This window comes from Cyclopterus lumpus, chromosome 18 (assembly GCF_009769545.1).
Source record: "Cyclopterus lumpus isolate fCycLum1 chromosome 18, fCycLum1.pri, whole genome shotgun sequence".
NCBI lineage: Eukaryota > Metazoa > Chordata > Actinopteri > Perciformes > Cyclopteridae > Cyclopterus > Cyclopterus lumpus.
In genome coordinates, this window is record NC_046983.1 from 6830931 (window position 1) to 6848921 (window position 17991).

The 17991-nt window shown below is 44.0% G+C and overlaps 1 protein-coding gene across 11 annotated transcripts in view; it reads right to left on the reverse strand.

Moving 5' to 3' along the window:
- Nucleotides 1-2071: 2071 nt before the first annotated feature.
- Nucleotides 2072-17991, reverse strand: part of mark2b (MAP/microtubule affinity-regulating kinase 2b) — a 40856-nt gene continuing 24936 nt past the window's right edge. For 3 of the 11 annotated variants that reach the window (XM_034556699.1, XM_034556702.1, XM_034556697.1), the window contains exons 14-21: nt 17647-17786; nt 16437-16531; nt 12984-13133; nt 8882-9148; nt 6807-6833; nt 3952-3990; nt 3172-3281; nt 2072-2947 (exon numbers count right to left, since the gene is read on the reverse strand). In XM_034556699.1, coding sequence (XP_034412590.1) covers nt 2598-2947; nt 3172-3281; nt 3952-3990; nt 6807-6833; nt 8882-9148; nt 12984-13133; nt 16437-16531; nt 17647-17786 — 1178 coding nt within the window. In that variant the 3' untranslated portion in view covers nt 2072-2597. The remainder of the gene's footprint in view (nt 2948-3171; nt 3282-3951; nt 3991-6806; nt 6834-8881; nt 9149-12983; nt 13134-16436; nt 16532-17646; nt 17787-17991) is intronic. The other 8 variants (XM_034556707.1, XM_034556706.1, XM_034556708.1 and 5 more) reach the window with 6 other exon arrangements.

The window sequence follows — 17991 nt, forward strand, 5'->3', positions numbered from 1 at the left end:
GATTTCAGAGGCAGATCATCATTATATCATTGTTTTTATTACTATCATTGTAATTTTTCATCATTTTGTCTTTGCACAAAAAAAAAACAAATAATACATTTTGCCAGAGCTGATCACCCCTCCCAACCCCAAACCCACCACTACAGTTACAGTTTGCTCAAAACACATTTTTAAATCAATGTAAATTACAGCAATGTAAAACGAAAATAATGTAAATAAAATCAACCCTGAAAGAGATAATATAACAGCAACAGCCAGAATAATAATTAGAATCCAATACCCAGCACCTTAATACATGATCAACTTTGAAAGAAAAATCTGACGTATTAAAAACTGAAAGAAAAACAACAAAATGACAGTGTATCATTGTGAAAGAAAGACAGTTAGGTACAACCAGCTGACGGGACCCAGCATTATCCCAATCGCCCCCCACCCCCTTTCTCCAACTCCCCCGCGAGTGTGTGTGTGCGTTTCTCTTCCACTTCGACAAACTGGAGCGTCAACGCAAAGTGAGAGAAAGGAAGTGACGTCTTCTGGTTCGTGGTTTCGAGCGTGAACATGAGCTCCGACGCGGGAAAACGTTTTGGCGGAGACGTTTTTGACGCTTTCTTTCGGCTTCAAGCCTTCTGGACCGATAAGGCCTTTGAAAGAACACACAGGAAATAAAAGAAAGAGGAACGAGCAGTAGTCGCCACCACCATCATCATCTTCATCCTTAAGTATACTGACAACTGCTGTCTGCACATGGGGGGTGGGGGGTTGTGTTTAATCCGATACACTGAGTGTGTGTGTGTGTGTGTGTGTGTTAAAGGTGCACTACACTGAAAAGGCAGCAATGATATGATCCGACATGATCCCTTCACACCCCAAAAATCCAAATCTGTACAAACCCAAAATTTCCAACGACACAACAAAAATATATTATCAAATCAAAAGTAGAAGAAAATAATTCACCATTGAATTTTTTTTTCTTCTTTTTTTCCTCCAGTGATCTTTTATAATACACTCACGCACACACACACACTCACACAGTTACATACTCCAAAGAAACCTTTTTGTTGTGTGCGCTTGCTCTTTGCAAACCTGTGTAGCAGAGAGCGGATGTGTGTGTGGGGCAGAAACAGGGAAAAGTGTGTCGGTTCAGGGTTGACATTATGGATATGAAGGCGTGATGCCAACCGATGTGATACCAACATACATTTTTTTTTTAAAAGTACAAATAAATCATTCAAGCATTTATGTGCTGACAACAAAAACAAACCCCAAATTAAATTCTACAATGAAAGGCAACATAAAATCCATCAACAACCCCGTCCACGAGCTGTCCTTTCCTCCCCAGTTTCCCCGTATGCCCCTCTTTTCCAGTGCACAACTCTTTAAAAGCCATAAAAGAAGAAACTAAATTAAAAAAAGACAAAAGAAAAAACAAAAGTACGGACTTGGCTTGAAGACGGGTTGAAGCCCGTACAATCGATGACATCATCGAGTCTGACTGGACCCCTCAGACTTGATGGCATGAGAGGAGAGGAAGAAAAAGGGAGTGAAGAGGCGTACAAGATGGATGTGTTTGTGCTGAGTTCAGTTTGAGATTCGATGGAGAGAGGGTGGTAAAGAGTGAGTGAGTGTATGTGTGTGTGTGGTGGGGGGGGGATCAGGGGGATTTTTAAAAGTTCATTTTTGTGTGCGGGAAGGGAGGTTTGGGTGGGCAGGTGGAGGAGTGGAGAGGGTCCTTTAACCAACAGCAGCAGTCAAAAATCCATCTGCATCCAAAGTCAATCTGTAAGTGTGTGAGAGTGTGTGTGTGTGTGTGTGTGTGTGTGTGTGTGACAGAGAGACAGTGGGCTTCAGCAACCAAAGTCCTGGCTCAGTTGGAGTCCATTAGGTTTTGGAGGAGGATCAGAACAAATTCAATCAAAACTCCTTTGAGTTTCCAGCAAAATAAGACTCCGAACTTTCTGTCAATCATTGCCACGTGTTAGAGATTCAGAGAGAAAGTAGAATTTTATTGTTTGCAGCAATTCCTGCACCCTTTCTGTCCTCAATCTATCCCCCATTGTTTAACCCCCCCCCCCCCCCCCCCGCCTCTCTATCCCCCCAAAAAACCGGCAGCAAAACCGTTGAGAATAAAACGGAATAAATAGCAGGAAGGAGTGACAGGAGTGGTCCGAGCGATCAAAGTGTGACTACTTAAAAACAGAAAGAGCAGATCGAACATGCAGAAGAGTGGAACGTCTAAGTAGAACGAGACAAAAAAAGAAAAAGAAAACACCCAGCAGGGAACAGAGAAGACCTCGGTCTATAAGTACTTCACAACTCAGAGGAAATCAACTCAGAGTTTCTAATGGCAGGGCCTCGTGAACTTAATTAAGGAACAAAACTCCTAGAAAATAAACGTTTCCTAGTCTCAGAACCAATAGCCCTACTTCAGACCGTTGTCCAGATAACAATCGTGTTATTTTTTAAAGTGATCCCACCCTTTAGCTTACCTCCACACTGACCCCCTCATCTCGCTTACAGCATCATCCTCACTTTAGCCTCTTTCACACTCCCACCTCCTCGTTTTAATCTCATCCCTCCTCGCGGCTCCTCCTGCGCACTCACAGTTTGAGCTCATTGGCAATCTTTGAGGCAATGTTCTTGAAGGCGATGGACGTGCCCGAGATCCGCTTGAAGCGCACGCCGTTGAGGGAGAGCCGCGGCAGCTTGCACACCTCCATTTCCCACTGGACGAAGTCGTCTCGCGCCGGGTTGCCCGACACGCACAGCAGCATGTAGCGCTCGCGCAGCTCGTACTCGCAGCTGTTGGAGTCGAGCACCTTGCGGATCTCGCGCATCATCTCCATGGGCTCCATGGACGACGTGGTCTTCATGGACCAGGTGAAGCGGAGCGAGCGCGGCTTGGCCGGGTCCTTCTGGCTGCCGATGGCCGGAGGGGTGCCGGTGCCACCTGAGGTGGGGTGGGGAGGGAGGACGTGACAAGAGAAAAATAAAATTAAGTTGCACCTCCATAAAGGGGTAGGAACATAAACCAATGCAGCATCATGACGAGGAAATGGCTTCCGAGTTGGAAAACAGGGTAAACTTGTATAAATTAAGAAGGAGAGGACAGGATTACTGTCCTACTGGTGACTGTTCATCCGACTTCTGAAGTAAAGCAGAAGTAAAACGTACCCGTGTTAACAGATCCTGGTGAGGAGTTGTTCTCGTCATTGTTGGAAGAAGAGGAGAGAACGCCCCCTGACGTCTTCTCTGACTTGTCCACTGTACTGCTCAGCATAGACCTGGGTGAGTGATGGGAGGGTGGAAGAGAAAGAGGTGGCCAAGGGAAGGGTAGGAAAAGAAAGGAGACGAGAGGCAGGGAGAAAGAGGGTGAGGGAGAGAATGAGGAAGCAAGAAATACGCAGAGAGAGAAAAAAAGAAAAAAGAAAAAAAGGGTGAGAAGTGAGAAAATTATTTAAAAAGCGGAGACAAAAAGTAGGGGAGGAGGGAGGATTGAGAGGAAGAGGGAGATGATGAGGTCGTGGAAATGAATGGAAAACAAAAAGCAAAAATGTCTTTAGGTACCCCCCTGTGTGTTTGTGCATGCATATCTCTCTGATGATGTGTGGTGACACATCTGTGCGTGTGCGACAATTAATTTAAAGTCTGCTTGCACACAAACACACATTTGGGTACTTCAACTCCAATTCACCCCTCGCACACACATGCAGGTCAACCTCCACACCGGCACTCTCACTCTGGGATGCTACCATTTGGTCTCCCGTCCCCTGATTGGTTAAGCTGTTATCACCGTCACCAATCAATTACATCCCAGCTCCCCCCCCCCACCCCAAAGCCATTCACAACAAGCTCATAGATCAACTACTGATTGGCTCCAGTCTACTGATCGGCAGGCGGTATTGGTAGAGACTGGGGGTTTGTAGGGGTTTTCGGGGCTGCTCTGTATCTCACCTGCTCCCCTCATCCTGACCCTCTCCCTCATACGGACTCCTCGAGAAAAATCAACACAAGTTTAGTCTTTTTGAGGGCTAAAGCCAACAACTGGACTCTCACACAGATAGAAAATCAGCTGGCTGAACACACACACACACACAGACACACACTGCGCTGCTCGCCATGCCTGACTGAATGTTCCAATCCAACCACGTCGAGCACCGACGCCAAATATCTCATTTGCACTCCAACTGTTCAAATTTAAGTCCAGAGCCACCTGAGGACTCGGCGTCCCCGTGCGAGTCCACTGGGAGTCGGCACTGGATCTCAGCTCCTCAATGAGGGGACGTCCCAAGTGTTCAATGGGTTGAAAAGAGAAGTGAATAAAGCGCCGAGCCATTCATGAATTCATTACGCAGCGTTTATATGTAAAGTCCACTTTTAGTAACTACTATTCAATGTTTTCAACATGACTTGTGTTTTACCTCGGCTAAGTTTAAAATAACAAAAGCCTGGTGTCACCAGCTGCGGGATGGATCAAAATGTAATGTAAATGAAATGTCATGTCAGAATGTTGGGAATACAATTCAATAAGGGATGATTTGGAAGGGAACGGCTCGGCTTGGAATGGGTTCATACAAATGTGAAATGGAGCCACTTGGACCAGGATGGAATGGTTTGGAACACAACGGTCGGCACATTGAGGGCGAGTCGTGCGGCTAAAAGGAGGTTAGGCTCATTGTTGACCCCAGCACTGCATTAAAACCTCTATTAGTAACATTGTACCTGCACAGGTGGTTTAAAAGTCCTATACAACACATGTGTAACATACACACACACACACACACACACACACTCTCTCTCATACCAGCAGACAAGACTGAAAACATACGAAACAAACTTAACAGAGGAAAGCAAACAACAAAGAAACACAAAGACAGAAAACATGTAAACACATGCAGAAAGTGACACATGACAAATTCAACAGTTTATGGTCTTAAATTCATTATGTTGTGGGAAAGACATCACTTTATGTTTTGCCCCATTCAAAAAAAATGATAAACCAAAACATGTAAAATACCATCTGCAACAGAAATATGGTTAAAAATATAGCACATGGGAAATGACAAGTTGGAGAAGTGGGAAACAGTTACACAAGGATGTCTTAAATGATGAGGTACAATTAAACAATTTGTGCCATTTTGCATGCTCTGTATGATTTAGCTTAATATGAGGGGATGCAAAATGGCTCACAAAGGAGGGGAAAACAAGGGACTGATGAGATGATTACTTTAGATACTTTCACTGTGCTCTACAAAGACCGCACTGTCAATGCGTGCAGCGATCCATATGCTCATAAACATAACTCAGTTGTCCCAAATGTATACATACATTTCTTTTTGAGGAAGATTAATTATTTCTCCCTCTCATGTTTCAAATGTAAATCATTTATGAGAAAGCCTAAAGGCTTTACTGCAGTATTACAACTTCTAACCACCAGGTGGAGCAACGGTGGGGATTACAAGGAGAATTGCTCCACCTGCTGGTAAAAAGCAGACAACACACTCTAAAGTGTGTGAGATGTGTTCAGCATGTACATACGTTAATGTAAGATGTGTCATCATGTCGTCATCAGCATGTGAGACAAGCAGTGTGTTCATGTTAGATTTTGTTTCATGTCTGTGCTTTAAGTGTGTGTGTGTGTGTGTGTGTGTGTGTGTGTGTGTGTGTCCATAGCATAAAAAGCTATTTTCCAGCCAGAGTAGGTCAAAGCCATCCAGTTCTGTTGTTGTTGTTGTTGTTGTTGTTAGAGAGCCAATGCCAGAGTGAAAACAGAGCGATGAAAGAAAGGAAGAGTGCAGCCTCCACAAACGAGTGCCTGAGAAACACTGCAGCTCCGTCCCTCCCGGGTCCTCTCCACCTCTCCTCCACCTCTCCATCACAACTACCAACGACAGCCGCGGGCTTTTTATTAGAAATCGCTCGCCGGGTGGGTTCCTCACAAACTTGCACCAAAAACTAGAAACACAACTCCGGTCTCTAATTTGATTTCAGAGGCCGAACCGATGGAAGCAGAGGTGAGATGGGTGGTAGTCTGGTAGGTGGCGATAAGCTTGGATGATGGTTAACATTAAACAACCCTGGGTTAAACATAACACTTTAATATGCTGAGGTCTCCTGTCCCTGTGCTTCTTTTCTATCTTGTGTGCTTATTTATGGACATTAGAGAGAAATTAGAACCAGACGCTATTCATGCGGTGACATTTCTACACCATTACCTCACCAGTTTCTACGATTTGGAGATGGAGATGTCTACAAACCTCAAAAGAGGCATAACATCACCCGCATCAGAAGCTTAAAAAGGAGAAGTTTGATCTAATGCACCATCAAGACTCGACCTAAATCTGTGACGCTACAGGGGGACACAAGCTCACACACGCTCTACCTGGTAAATAAATTAAAAAAGGATGAGGAGGAGGTGGGTGGGAGGGACGATGTGGGACAAAGAAGAAGAGGGGTGAGGTGTTATTGTGCCGCAGGATGACGATGACGATGGGGTGAGTGAGTTAAGGGAGTGGGCGGCTGGGTGAGGTCGAAGTTAGTAAAAATTAAATAAATAAAAATGGACCAAAACACGGCACGCAAAACCAGAAGGCTCAAAAAAAGGGGCCAACCACAGAAAAAAAGAAGGAGAAAAGATGAGGCTCAAGCCACAAAAGGAAGATTTAAAAAAAAAAAGCTGCACGAAACACCAAAAAGGGGAGGAAATATATATATATATATATATATATGTAAAATATATGAAGAGGAGAATATACGTGTATATATATATATATCAAGGGGTTATATTTAACGTTGGGGGTGTTGCCTACCTTCTCGGAAACCTGAACGAGAGATTTCTACAAAAACAAAAGAGGGATAAAGAAAGAGAAACAAACGTATATATAAAAACATATAGATTCATAACTTTACTGTGGAAGACAAGCTGGCCTCTGAGCAGCAAACTTTAAAGCAAACTGTCCAACATGAACGAGGCTCATTTGGGATTGAAGCAGCAAGCACCACCCACATTACATAACCAAAAAATAAAACACAAACAGTGTTACTGTGTCCACTTTCAATCCGAATGTGTTTGAATGTTAAATCACTGGTGTGAATGTGGGAACAGACATTATCAAACGCACAACAGAACACCTTAGGAGGGATTTAATGAGCTCTGTGGAAGAAATTCCATAAAGTGAACCAGTTTGAACACATTCAATCCCCCCAACAACACAAAATAAAGTGCTCCTCCATGTACGGAGCAGTCCTGGCTCATCCTGAAAAGAAGTTTTTGTGAGGGGAACAGCTCAAATTTTGTTTGTTTTTAAAAAAAAAAGGTAGCGAAAACCACCTCCTGTGCACAGACAAAGACACATTTCAAATGGGAATGCACAGAATAAGCAACAACTTAATCTTTAACACACAGTGAGAAACTTAATCTGGCGCACACACACGTATACCAGAGAAACTCTCCAGATCAAGCAGGAAAATGCAGTGGTGAGGTTATATTATGTTAATAAAAAGGCATAGCTTTAGTGTGTGTATATATATATATATATATATATATATATATACACACGTGTGTGGTCAAACTGTACAAATGCAACACAATCTCTCTGTCTCCACCACCTCTACTTCCTACCAGCACGCCAAGTTGTGTGTGCGTGCGTGCATGTGTGTCAAGGTGTCCCCACTAGCGGTATTTATAGTTGAGGGAAAAGTGATATCTCCGGTGTAACCATGGATACTGTCGCCACGGAGCTACAGTATCTCTGAGTGGGAGGCCTAGAGAGTAGCTGTGACACACACACACACACACACACACACACACACACACACACACACACACACACACACACACACACACACACACACACACACACACACACACACACACACACACACACACACACACACACACACACACACACACACACACACACACACACACACACACACACACACACACACACACACACACCTTTCGCTTTCAGTCTCATACTTTCCTGCCACCTTTAAACCCTCACTTCCTGTCCCCTCCACGCCTCCATATTCTTACGTCTCCACCGCACTCTTTTACTTTTCTCTCACTCTGACTTCATCACCCTTCATACATGAATCAGAACAAACGTCGTCTGAGCCTTTATTTATAGAACTAGTAGAAACCAATGGACACTGTAGTCAAAAGAGTTGGTTATACTATATAGTCAGTTTCTTTCTTCACTTCCCCTTTTATAACCACAATGTACTTTCTTCACCTCGTATTTACACAGCAGAGCTGGATCAAAGCTGCAAAGCTGATTCCACTTCCTTAGACAATAATACATTTATATTAAATAAATATAAAGTATCGATTACAACCAGCTACCCATACAAGTAGCTTTAATGTTGCAACCTGCAGTGGAAGACGGAGAAGAGAACTGGGCCAGACGTGGAACCAAAACCAAAATTACTCCTCAGTCACCACCGCTCCAAACAAAATTATAGAGGAGACGCAGCTGTTCCCTTCCTCCCCCTTCTGCTCGCAGCAGAGTTACAGATCAGCACAAGTTTAGTGATAGGGATGAGATGAGACCAGCTCCTTTAAAAGAAATACTCTGAAAACCAGTGATGACATGGACGTACGATACGGTGTTCTTGACAGGAAGCAAGCACATGAAGTGACTTGTAACGTAAACCCAGTAATTTTCTCCATAATGCTCAGACCTCAGTACTCAGAAAAAGCTTCTAACTGCAAAGTAGCTGGATAATAAATAGAACAGCTGCTACCACGACTGCTCTGCATCTACTAAGCTACAAACCTCCTTCTTCTCCTGCCACATATCCTCTTCCGTACCATCTGTCTTGCTGCTGCTTCTCAGGTTATGATCTCAACTATTCACCCTTCCTCTTTTCTGCCGCTCACCTGCGTACAAACTTGGAGGTGAACTTGCTGAAAATCCCCGTGGCGCCGTGTGTCCTCCGGGCCTGGCTGTTGCCATGTGACAGTGACGGGGACGCGGGTCCGCCGGGGTAGGCGGAACCCTGCTGGTCCCGGGCGCCCCGCTGCTGGCCTGCGTGGAATGTGCTGCGGATGCCCACCCCTCGGGAGAAGTTGGTACGGTCTGACGAGGTGGCGCTGCTGATGTTGTGTGCAGATGGGGAGGCACCGGGCGCCCGCTGGGGTGGGGCACTATAGAGGAGTAGTGGTGGGTGGGTGGGTGGGTGGGTGGGGGTGGGGTGGGGGGGGGGACGGAGCGAGGGATGTTAAAGAAAAGGGGATACAGAGGAGAGGGGAGGGTTTAGAAGAGCAGAGGGGGCGGATGTGAAGAAGAAGAAGAAGAAGAAGAAGAAGAAGAAGAAGAAGAAGAAGAAGAAGAAGAAGAAGAAGAAAGAGGTGTGAAAAGATTAAAGCGGGATTGGGAAGAGGTTGGAAGGTGTGATGACAGAAGAGGCAGAGAAGAGGAGGTGCAAATGTGGAAGAATTTAGGGTGGATTTGACAGGAGACAAGGGAAGAGAAAGCAGGAAAGGAAGACAATGGGAAAGGTAGATGAACAAAGTAGAAAGAAAAGGAAGAAAAAAGTTATAAAAGAGGGGGTGAGAGTGTAGAGGAGAAGTGTGGGAGAGAAACAAACAGTTAGACAAACACTGAGGAAAGTCTTTTCTTTCTGATGTGCTACTTACCTCAGTATAAGATCACACAAGTATCTATGTCTGTTCAACGTCTGCTCGCCCTGATGTTTCACATAATCCCATAAATCAGTCAAATCCATATTTAGAGTCACACAAGGTCACTAACAAACACACACACACAGATAATCCTCTTAACTGCAGGGCAAAGCATTCACACACACACACACACACACACACACACACACACACTCCAGAGCTAAAGGTTTGCATTTTCTTTGGTGTGTGTGCGTGCATGTGTATCTTCCACGCCCGCCTGTAGCAGCAGTACACCTGCAGCAGACGGCAAACAACAAAAAGAAATGGCAAAAGCACACAAACTGAAAGAAAAGACAGGAATAAATAGAAAAAGTAACATACAAAAGGACAGTAGAGGACTGCAATGGGTCTGGGACACCACATAACACATGTGGACTGTCAACAGTATCACCGCCTGACAAATATATCACAAAAGGCTGTAATTTCTAGGGTTAAGCGTCAGGGGAAATGCTTTGCCCCCCATTAAAACCAAAAACATTCAGTTTATTATATATCTCCCACTTGTACTGGTGTGTATCTGTTGCTCTGCGATACAACTTTACCTATCAAGGAGGAGGGACACAATCCAAAGTCTTGTGGTTTCCACATCTTTTAAAGATGGGTAAGCTGAATAACTGCATTGTCAGCATTTATGTGTATCGATTGTGATGGGGTGGGAGGTGACCGGTGGATCTGCTGGAGCAAGCAGTCAGAGATCACCCGAGAGAGGGATTGAAAAAGCAGTACCATGCAGACCTCTAATACACTCATCACTAGAAATAAAAAGTAACGGAGGCTTTTCAGTCATGACTAGTCTAATTGTGTGATGGACAGCTTCAACACATCTTTTGCTTTGATGTGGATGTGTTCAAGTTGTGCACTGAGGACGAAATACACTTGCACACAAAGACACAGCTCTTCTACGCATACGGGTTAGTGGGGACCTTGGTGACATATTATAGTTATGAAGAGGGCGGTTGATTGGGGGAGGAACACGTGTTGCAAAGAGGAATATAGCTGCAATATCTTCTAATTGGTTTCAACATGTGGGAGAAGTCCATTGTCACTTAGGGACAAGAGCAGTAACGGAGTTTAAGTATCTAAAAACGGTGGGATAGAAGGCGCTTCATGTATTCATGGTGCAGCTCGATGATCTTCATGCTGGGCATACTTGATTTGCGTATAGTTGACTGCACCTCTATGTTACACAAACGTGGAGCTGCCTGTTGTGCAGCATCGCTCGCTTCATTGCGGTACATCATGAATACTAGTGCAGCCAAACGGGTCGTTGAAAATAATGTCAATTCATGAGATTGGTATTTTAAACTATTTCCAGAGGGGTAATCGGGGACAGCTGGAGAAGAACAGGAATGGGTGGGACTTGGGGGCACAGACTGTGTACTGAGAAAGGTTGCCTACTCCTTACTTAGGGTACAGTCTATGTGTTGGAGCGGTACCTTCTCTCCAGCGTTCCCAACCAGGTTCTGAACGGCCCAAGCTCACTGCTGAACGACGCATGCAACAGAACAAGACTTCAACATAGAGCAGACAAAGAGCACATACAGCCAGAGGTCCACCTTGACATTTGCTCTGCTGGAATTTCAGCCTGACATTTGGGGGCGGGGGTGGGGCTTCACAAGAATCTAGTCTAGTTGTCGAGTGACGACAATGGTCACAAAAAGAAGGGAGGACTAAAACTCAAAGTATCTCATGAAGCAGGCGAGCTAAACAACAAAGCAACACAACAAAGCACACACACACACACACACACATAAGCCGAGCACACAGAAAATACACGCAGACAAGAGTTCAGCCACATGACCAGTGTCAACGAGACACGTGCAGTGAACGGCTACGAGATGAAGACGGGGTTTTCCCGGGCAACCTCAGGACTGAAATGGGTTTACGTAACAGATCGAGGCTGGATCAGAGAGCTTAAAAAAAAGGGACTACTCCAACTCATTACACATGACTGATATTCACCTGAACGAGCCAGGGAAAATCCTTTTGTCGACAAACACAACATGTGTGCATATTAGATATTTAAATATCTATACATGTAACAGATGATACGGCTACATGCATCAATACTTTTACATCAGCATGTTCCCCGGTTCTCCCCAGATCACTAACAGTTTTATGAAAAGAAATGTGGGATATGTTTTTATTAATGACTGAACAATTGTAATAACTGTTGACTTTCAATCTAAGCAGATGGAAAACATCTTTCAATGCAATGGTTTAAAACATTTAATTTTAACCTCTTACTTGCACAGGCCGCTTTGTTTGAAACAATAAGATAGTGACGCCATCCAGCCTGTGACAGACTCTTAATAATGCAGCTTACAGCTTAGCAACTTACCTGTAAATGTCAACATTAGCCATTTTAAATACAGAAACTGTGTATTGTTCCCCCCAATAACCCTGCAAATAGTCCAATGTCTGTTGGTGGACAAGCTACAATTAACAGATCGTCTGTTTAGAGGCCCCTGGTGGCCGAGGGGGTAAAAATAGGAATTTCTGGTTATATGTCCAAAGACCTTTTTCGTTCTTTTCGTCCCTTTAATAATAACATAATATGAACAGTAAATTAGGTTTCACTTAGAAGCACTCCTCACTACACAGACAGCCAATCTACAAAGGACTGCACACAGTTTATTAGCTATTGAGACCCCTGCATGTGGAAATCTGATCCCTGCTGGTCCATAGATGTCTCTTTTATGAATTTGTCTGTTTTTTCTGTTGGGAAACCAAACAAAAAAAACAAAAAAAATCTATCTCTGTTCTGTCAGAGGTACAGTACAGTGAAAAACCTGCTCATCATGTTCTCAAGCTCTGACTGCTGGGTAATGGGAGGTTTGAGACCGACTGATTGGCCAAGACAAGATCTGTCAACATCGCCACACTGAGTTTAGCTTGTACAGCCGTCCGAGTTCCACAATCTACTTCCTGGCCGTTGCTAAGTAACTGTTGAGTCTATGATGGCTGGTTTTAGAAATAGTTTTTATTGATATAATAATCGGAGAGGTTATGTAGGCCTTATACTACCTTACATGCAGTTTAAAAAGGAATAAAAACAAAACAATGGCAGTCCCTTTAATCTAGCAGTGATGGAAAGTTTCAGAGTTTCATTTTATCCTTTCTTCAGCTGTACTTTTTCCCTTTTGTCTATCGAGTTCTTGAAGGAAGGATGAGTAAAGGGGTACATGTTCAAAGGGGCTGAGGGAGCTGGGAGTGTATCCGTGTGTGTGTGTGTGTGTGTGTGAGAGAGTGAGAGAGTGAGTGAGTGAGTGAGTGAGTGAGTGAGTGAGAGACTTGCCTGGGCCGTGGTGCGTGCAGGTCAGAGGGGCATGGATGATTGGAGGAGGACAGGGACTTGTTGTGGCGGGTACGCGAGGAGGAGGAGGAGGAGGAGGAGAGGACGGCAGCGGCCGAGGCAGTGGAGGCGCGGGAGCCCGGCATGTTTAGGCTGGGAGGAGGGGGAGGAACAGGAGGAGTACCCCGCCCATCGCACACATACACACACGCAGACAAACCAAAAACGCGACCGACAAAGGACGAACACACGTCACACATTCAGACAAACAAACGAGCATGACACGTACGTTCACAAACATCGGGCGGGGTTTGTGTGTGGATGGGCAGGGAGGTGAGGTGAGGTGGAGCATGGTTAGAAGCAGCACTTATCAAACATGGTAAGGGGGAGGGGGAGGGGAGGGAGGGTAGAGCGGAGGAAGTAGAGACAAAAAAAAGAGACAGAAACACAGAGCAAAAGGACTTGAACAAAGAGGAAAGTCTGTCTTTTTTTGCTACCAACGTTGCTTCATCGCGGTTTCACAAAGATCGCAATCACAAACCTCTGTGAAAGGCGGACTGTGTTCTTGTGCCTTTGTGTTTTCATGTAAAAATCCACATGAGCACAAAAGACCAACTTTAACGCAAACACGGCTCGAAAGACTGAAAAGACACTTGAGACAAACTGTGGACAATGTCAGATCACCACATAAAGACAACCTCGGATTTCACTCGTAAGTCTAAATTTCCCAGCAGGTCTAAATATCTTTCAAATATATTATCAGCAGCGCTTGATGTGTCGGTTACAAAGTAAAATGAACTCAAACCACATTTCTCTAACAAACCACTTCCACTGTGTAAATAGTTATCTAGCTTAAGTCCCTTGCTGTTTGTCGTGAAGCCCACTGCATTGTATGGTGTTAAAAGAATTGTTTTCTACAAATACAATTGTATTATATTGACTATAACAAAGTTCAAAATAATTTTTAGACATGAGACAAGTTAATTAGTTGGAAAACAAACGATTAAAGCGCAGCAATTCTGATATTAAATTGGTTGTCTTCCTTAAAACATAGTTTTGTAATTTCTATTTGTATAGTTATCCCAGCTTCTCCAATGTCAATATTTGCCGTTTCTTGTTCTCTTTCAGACATTTTTATCAATTAAATGTTTAATGACTTAATCCAACAAATGATTTGCAGATTAACCCATTTTAAAAAGGTAATCTTTAAATTGCAAGACATACAGCCAAAATCAGAATTGAAACCATTTAGCTTCTGGTCGTTCTCAGGTAGTAACGGGCATGTTGGGATGCTGCATTCACTGTCCTGCCGAGGTTATCACTCTGACCTCTGAGCCGGGAGTTTGATGGATTTGACCCGTCTCGTGACTCCTTCTGCCCGTCAAGTCCCTGACTTTCCCTCTCCAATCTTTCCCTCTTCCTTTCTACTGCAAACAATCTAAACTATATCTGTAACAACGAGTAGCTTATTGAGTTACTTAAGCAAAGAACACTGGCTATGTCCTGAACCCTCTCTTAATCAGCAAGGTTGCTACGGGCTACAAAGCTTTGCACATTACTGACAGCTCTAACTTGACTTTATCCACACACAGAGAAAGCAACACAGTAAGAGACAGGGGAGAGTGGTACCAGAGGGAGAGAGATAGATGAAGAGAGAGCAGAGAGGGCGACATTTATAGAGGTCAACCAAACAGCTGCCAATTACACAGAAAACAAACACATAGCCGAGAGAAATGCACGCTGTTTCTGACTGGGATTAACACGGCTGGTGATGGGAAATTTACTGGACGACCCAGTGTGTGGCAAGAGTTTGAGCATGTGTGACATGTATGTTTAAGCTTGTGTGTGTCAATGAGTTTGTATGTGTGCAGCATCAGTGTGTGTTTGTGTAGATATTGTTGTGTATGTGTAAGCCTATTAAGAGGCAAGTACAAAGACCATATAATGCCACTAAGAGTTAATATTCCATCACAAGTCTTCCTAATCTCCTTAGAGAGAGAGAGAGAGAGAGAGAGAGAGAGAGAGAGAGAGAGAGAGAGAGAGGAGAAAGAGAAGAAAGATTAATATAAAGACAAGAAGGAAAAGGGAAGCTGGGAGGGGAAACAAATAAATAAAAGAAGGGAGGTGCTAAGGAAATGTGAGTGACTTAAGATCCAGAGGGACAAGAGCTCAGACGCAGATAAAAGAACAACAAACGCAAAACGTTAGAAAATCACAGAAAGGGGACAAAAAAGGAAGATTTGGGAAGGGAGGGGAGGGAGGTGTAACAAGTATAAAAGCCAAAACTTCAAAAGCATTAATGATGATCAAATAAATGAACTTCAAAATCAAAGCAGATGACAACCACTGAGTTAGCGGAGCCTACCATGGCTAAAAGAACCACGGTGCTCAAAAAAACAAAAACAATGCCGTCTCAAATGACCACATCGTCACTGTGGAGTGCTTGGACTGAAAAACAGCGACAAAAGGGAAAATTGACTTCAGACTGATCCTCCTGATCATGGACTCAATTATATGTAATGTTGTAAGCTGTGCACTGTTGGAAAACGAAGGGGTCATTTGAGACGAATTCATGTCCAGGTGATAAAGCAGTAATGACAATGGCTTAATGTTCAATGCTCATGAAGAAGCACACAAAGCATATGGCTGGTTAAGCATGAGTAATGTGCGTGTGGTTGTAATGTGGAGACGTAGCGGCTGACGATCCCGTGCATCAAACTCGAAGACAAACGACTTATTGCGTATAGTGCTTTTATGGCCTAAAATGAGGATGGCAGAATAAAGCATACCGTCTATTTCTGATTTGACTTTGGACATAATCTTTGATTAAACTACTTTGTGGAAGTCAAAGTTCATTGAAAAATAATATTTTATGAAAAGGAACAGAAAGAAGGACAAGAGCTTAAAAGACAAACGAGGTCTCAGCATATGTCAACCTGTGTGTGGAAGCGTGTGTGTGCGTGTGTGTGTGTGATTCCATCGAACCCTGCCTCCATCAGACCATCATGGGGTAATCTGTAATCTACTGGAGGTTTGGCCTAAACTCTCAAGGGAGCCTGATTTCCTTGTCCAGGAGGGCTCACCCCATCCCGGGGTAAAGCTGTGGGCCCTCCCTGAGCCAGCTGGCAGAGCTCTGGAGAGTACCAGCCAAGGTCTGGGATCCAGTAACTGAGACAGCTGTGGGACTGCCTCATTCACAAACCATGGTTAGTGTGTCAATATTATGTGTGAGTGTGTGTGTGTGTGTGTGTGTGTGTGTGTGTGTGTGTGTGTTAGTGAGGGAGCAGGGTTGTCTCAATGCAACTCCTTGAGTTGCTGGTGACAAGAAAGAGTGTGTGTGAGAGCGATTGTATGCAACTATAGTATGCCCATCTTTTTGAACCCATTTTTCATTGTGTGTATACTGTATATACACTGTATATACACACACGTGTGTGTGACTGTGTGTGCTTGTACCTGTCCTTGCCGTTCTGGACGCCCTGGCCCAACGTTGCTCTCTCAGTCAGAGGAGAGTTCCGACTGCGACCAGTACCGGTGGACAGGATGCTATTCTGAGGGCAAAGGGGAACAAAAGATGACGAGTGTTAGAAAATATAGAAATGTTTCAGACAGAGGACAAAACAGTTAAATCAGTGCAGTGGCCAGAGGATGGAGGAATGGCATTCAAGGGGAGCAATTATTACTTTAACAGCCTTGAGCAAGCCACCCAATCAGCACGGACTAGTGACCTAAATTGCCTAACATTAATTAAGTCTTCACTACACAATCACGCAATGACAAATCCAATACATTTTCACCTCTGTTTTTACATTTTTTATGGTTATTTAAAAGCATTGCACTCCCAACAAAAGGTGTTTTCCATTTCCCTGCCTGACACATCATACATCTGCTCAGAATGAGGTTGGGTGGAGCTATCTGGCAAAGTCCAAATACTGTGTAATAAAAATGATAAAAGTCTAAGTTGTCCCCGCCCGAACAGGGTGCGACTGAATGGAGAGTGACAGAGATGTCAATCGTACACAGTTTGCACACGCCCACATAGTCCTGAGGAGGAGGCCTCGTCATGTAACTCCAGGGGGAAGAGACTTTGAATCTCACATTGCATTATAAACACAATCTGACTCCAAACACCCTGACACACTTCTTCTATCATTTCTAAAACGTTTTATTAAGTTGAGTTTGCTAAAGTTTTGTTGGTAGGTGTCATATGAAAATTATTTTGTTGGCTGACATTGTTTAATACGTTATAATACAGCCTTGGGTGTTCTTACGTGGTGCCAACTAAGGGGATGACAGAGCTGGGTGATACTAAGAAATTACAAAAAGGGCATTTTCACAGAAGACATTTTGACATGTCACTGAAGGAAAATCACAAGTGCAAATAACACATTGAATGATGGTTGAAGTCCATTGATCTGCTTTGGTGTCAGGGTCCTCGGTGTTGTGGAAAGAACAAGCAGAACCTTGAACATGTTGCGCACTTCTGCTTTCTTACACCATTTTAAACCGTCATAGTTATATTGGCATTTATTTAAATTAGTTTAATTAGTAACTAGCATCTGTTTTGACCATAGATTAAGATAATATAATGTACTGTTAACGGGCTTCTTATAGAAACTTTGAGTGTTGCAAATGTCATGAAAGCAGTGTGGGTGTTTGGTCTCACGGTGGAGGGCGTGGCGCTCTTCTTGCGGTCAGTGGGGACCAGAGGACTGGCCGGCACCTTGGTAGTGGAGCTGCCTGAAGAACCTTTCCTCCCAGAATCCTCTCCTGCAGTCCGGTTGTCCCTCTTAGAGTAGGAGGAGCCTAGAAAATGAAAAAGTGGGAGGGTATTAGAAAGGCCATCACTTGCTGCGCTCTAGCCTGAGAGATGTTGTTTCATTCCCTTCCACCTTCTTCTGCTCGCCCACTCACTTCTTTTGTGGCTTTCTTTCATGCTCACTTTTAAAATCAAGGGGAACTTTTTATTGTATCACAACCTTTGAAGGCCTTGAATCTTTCATTCAATTAT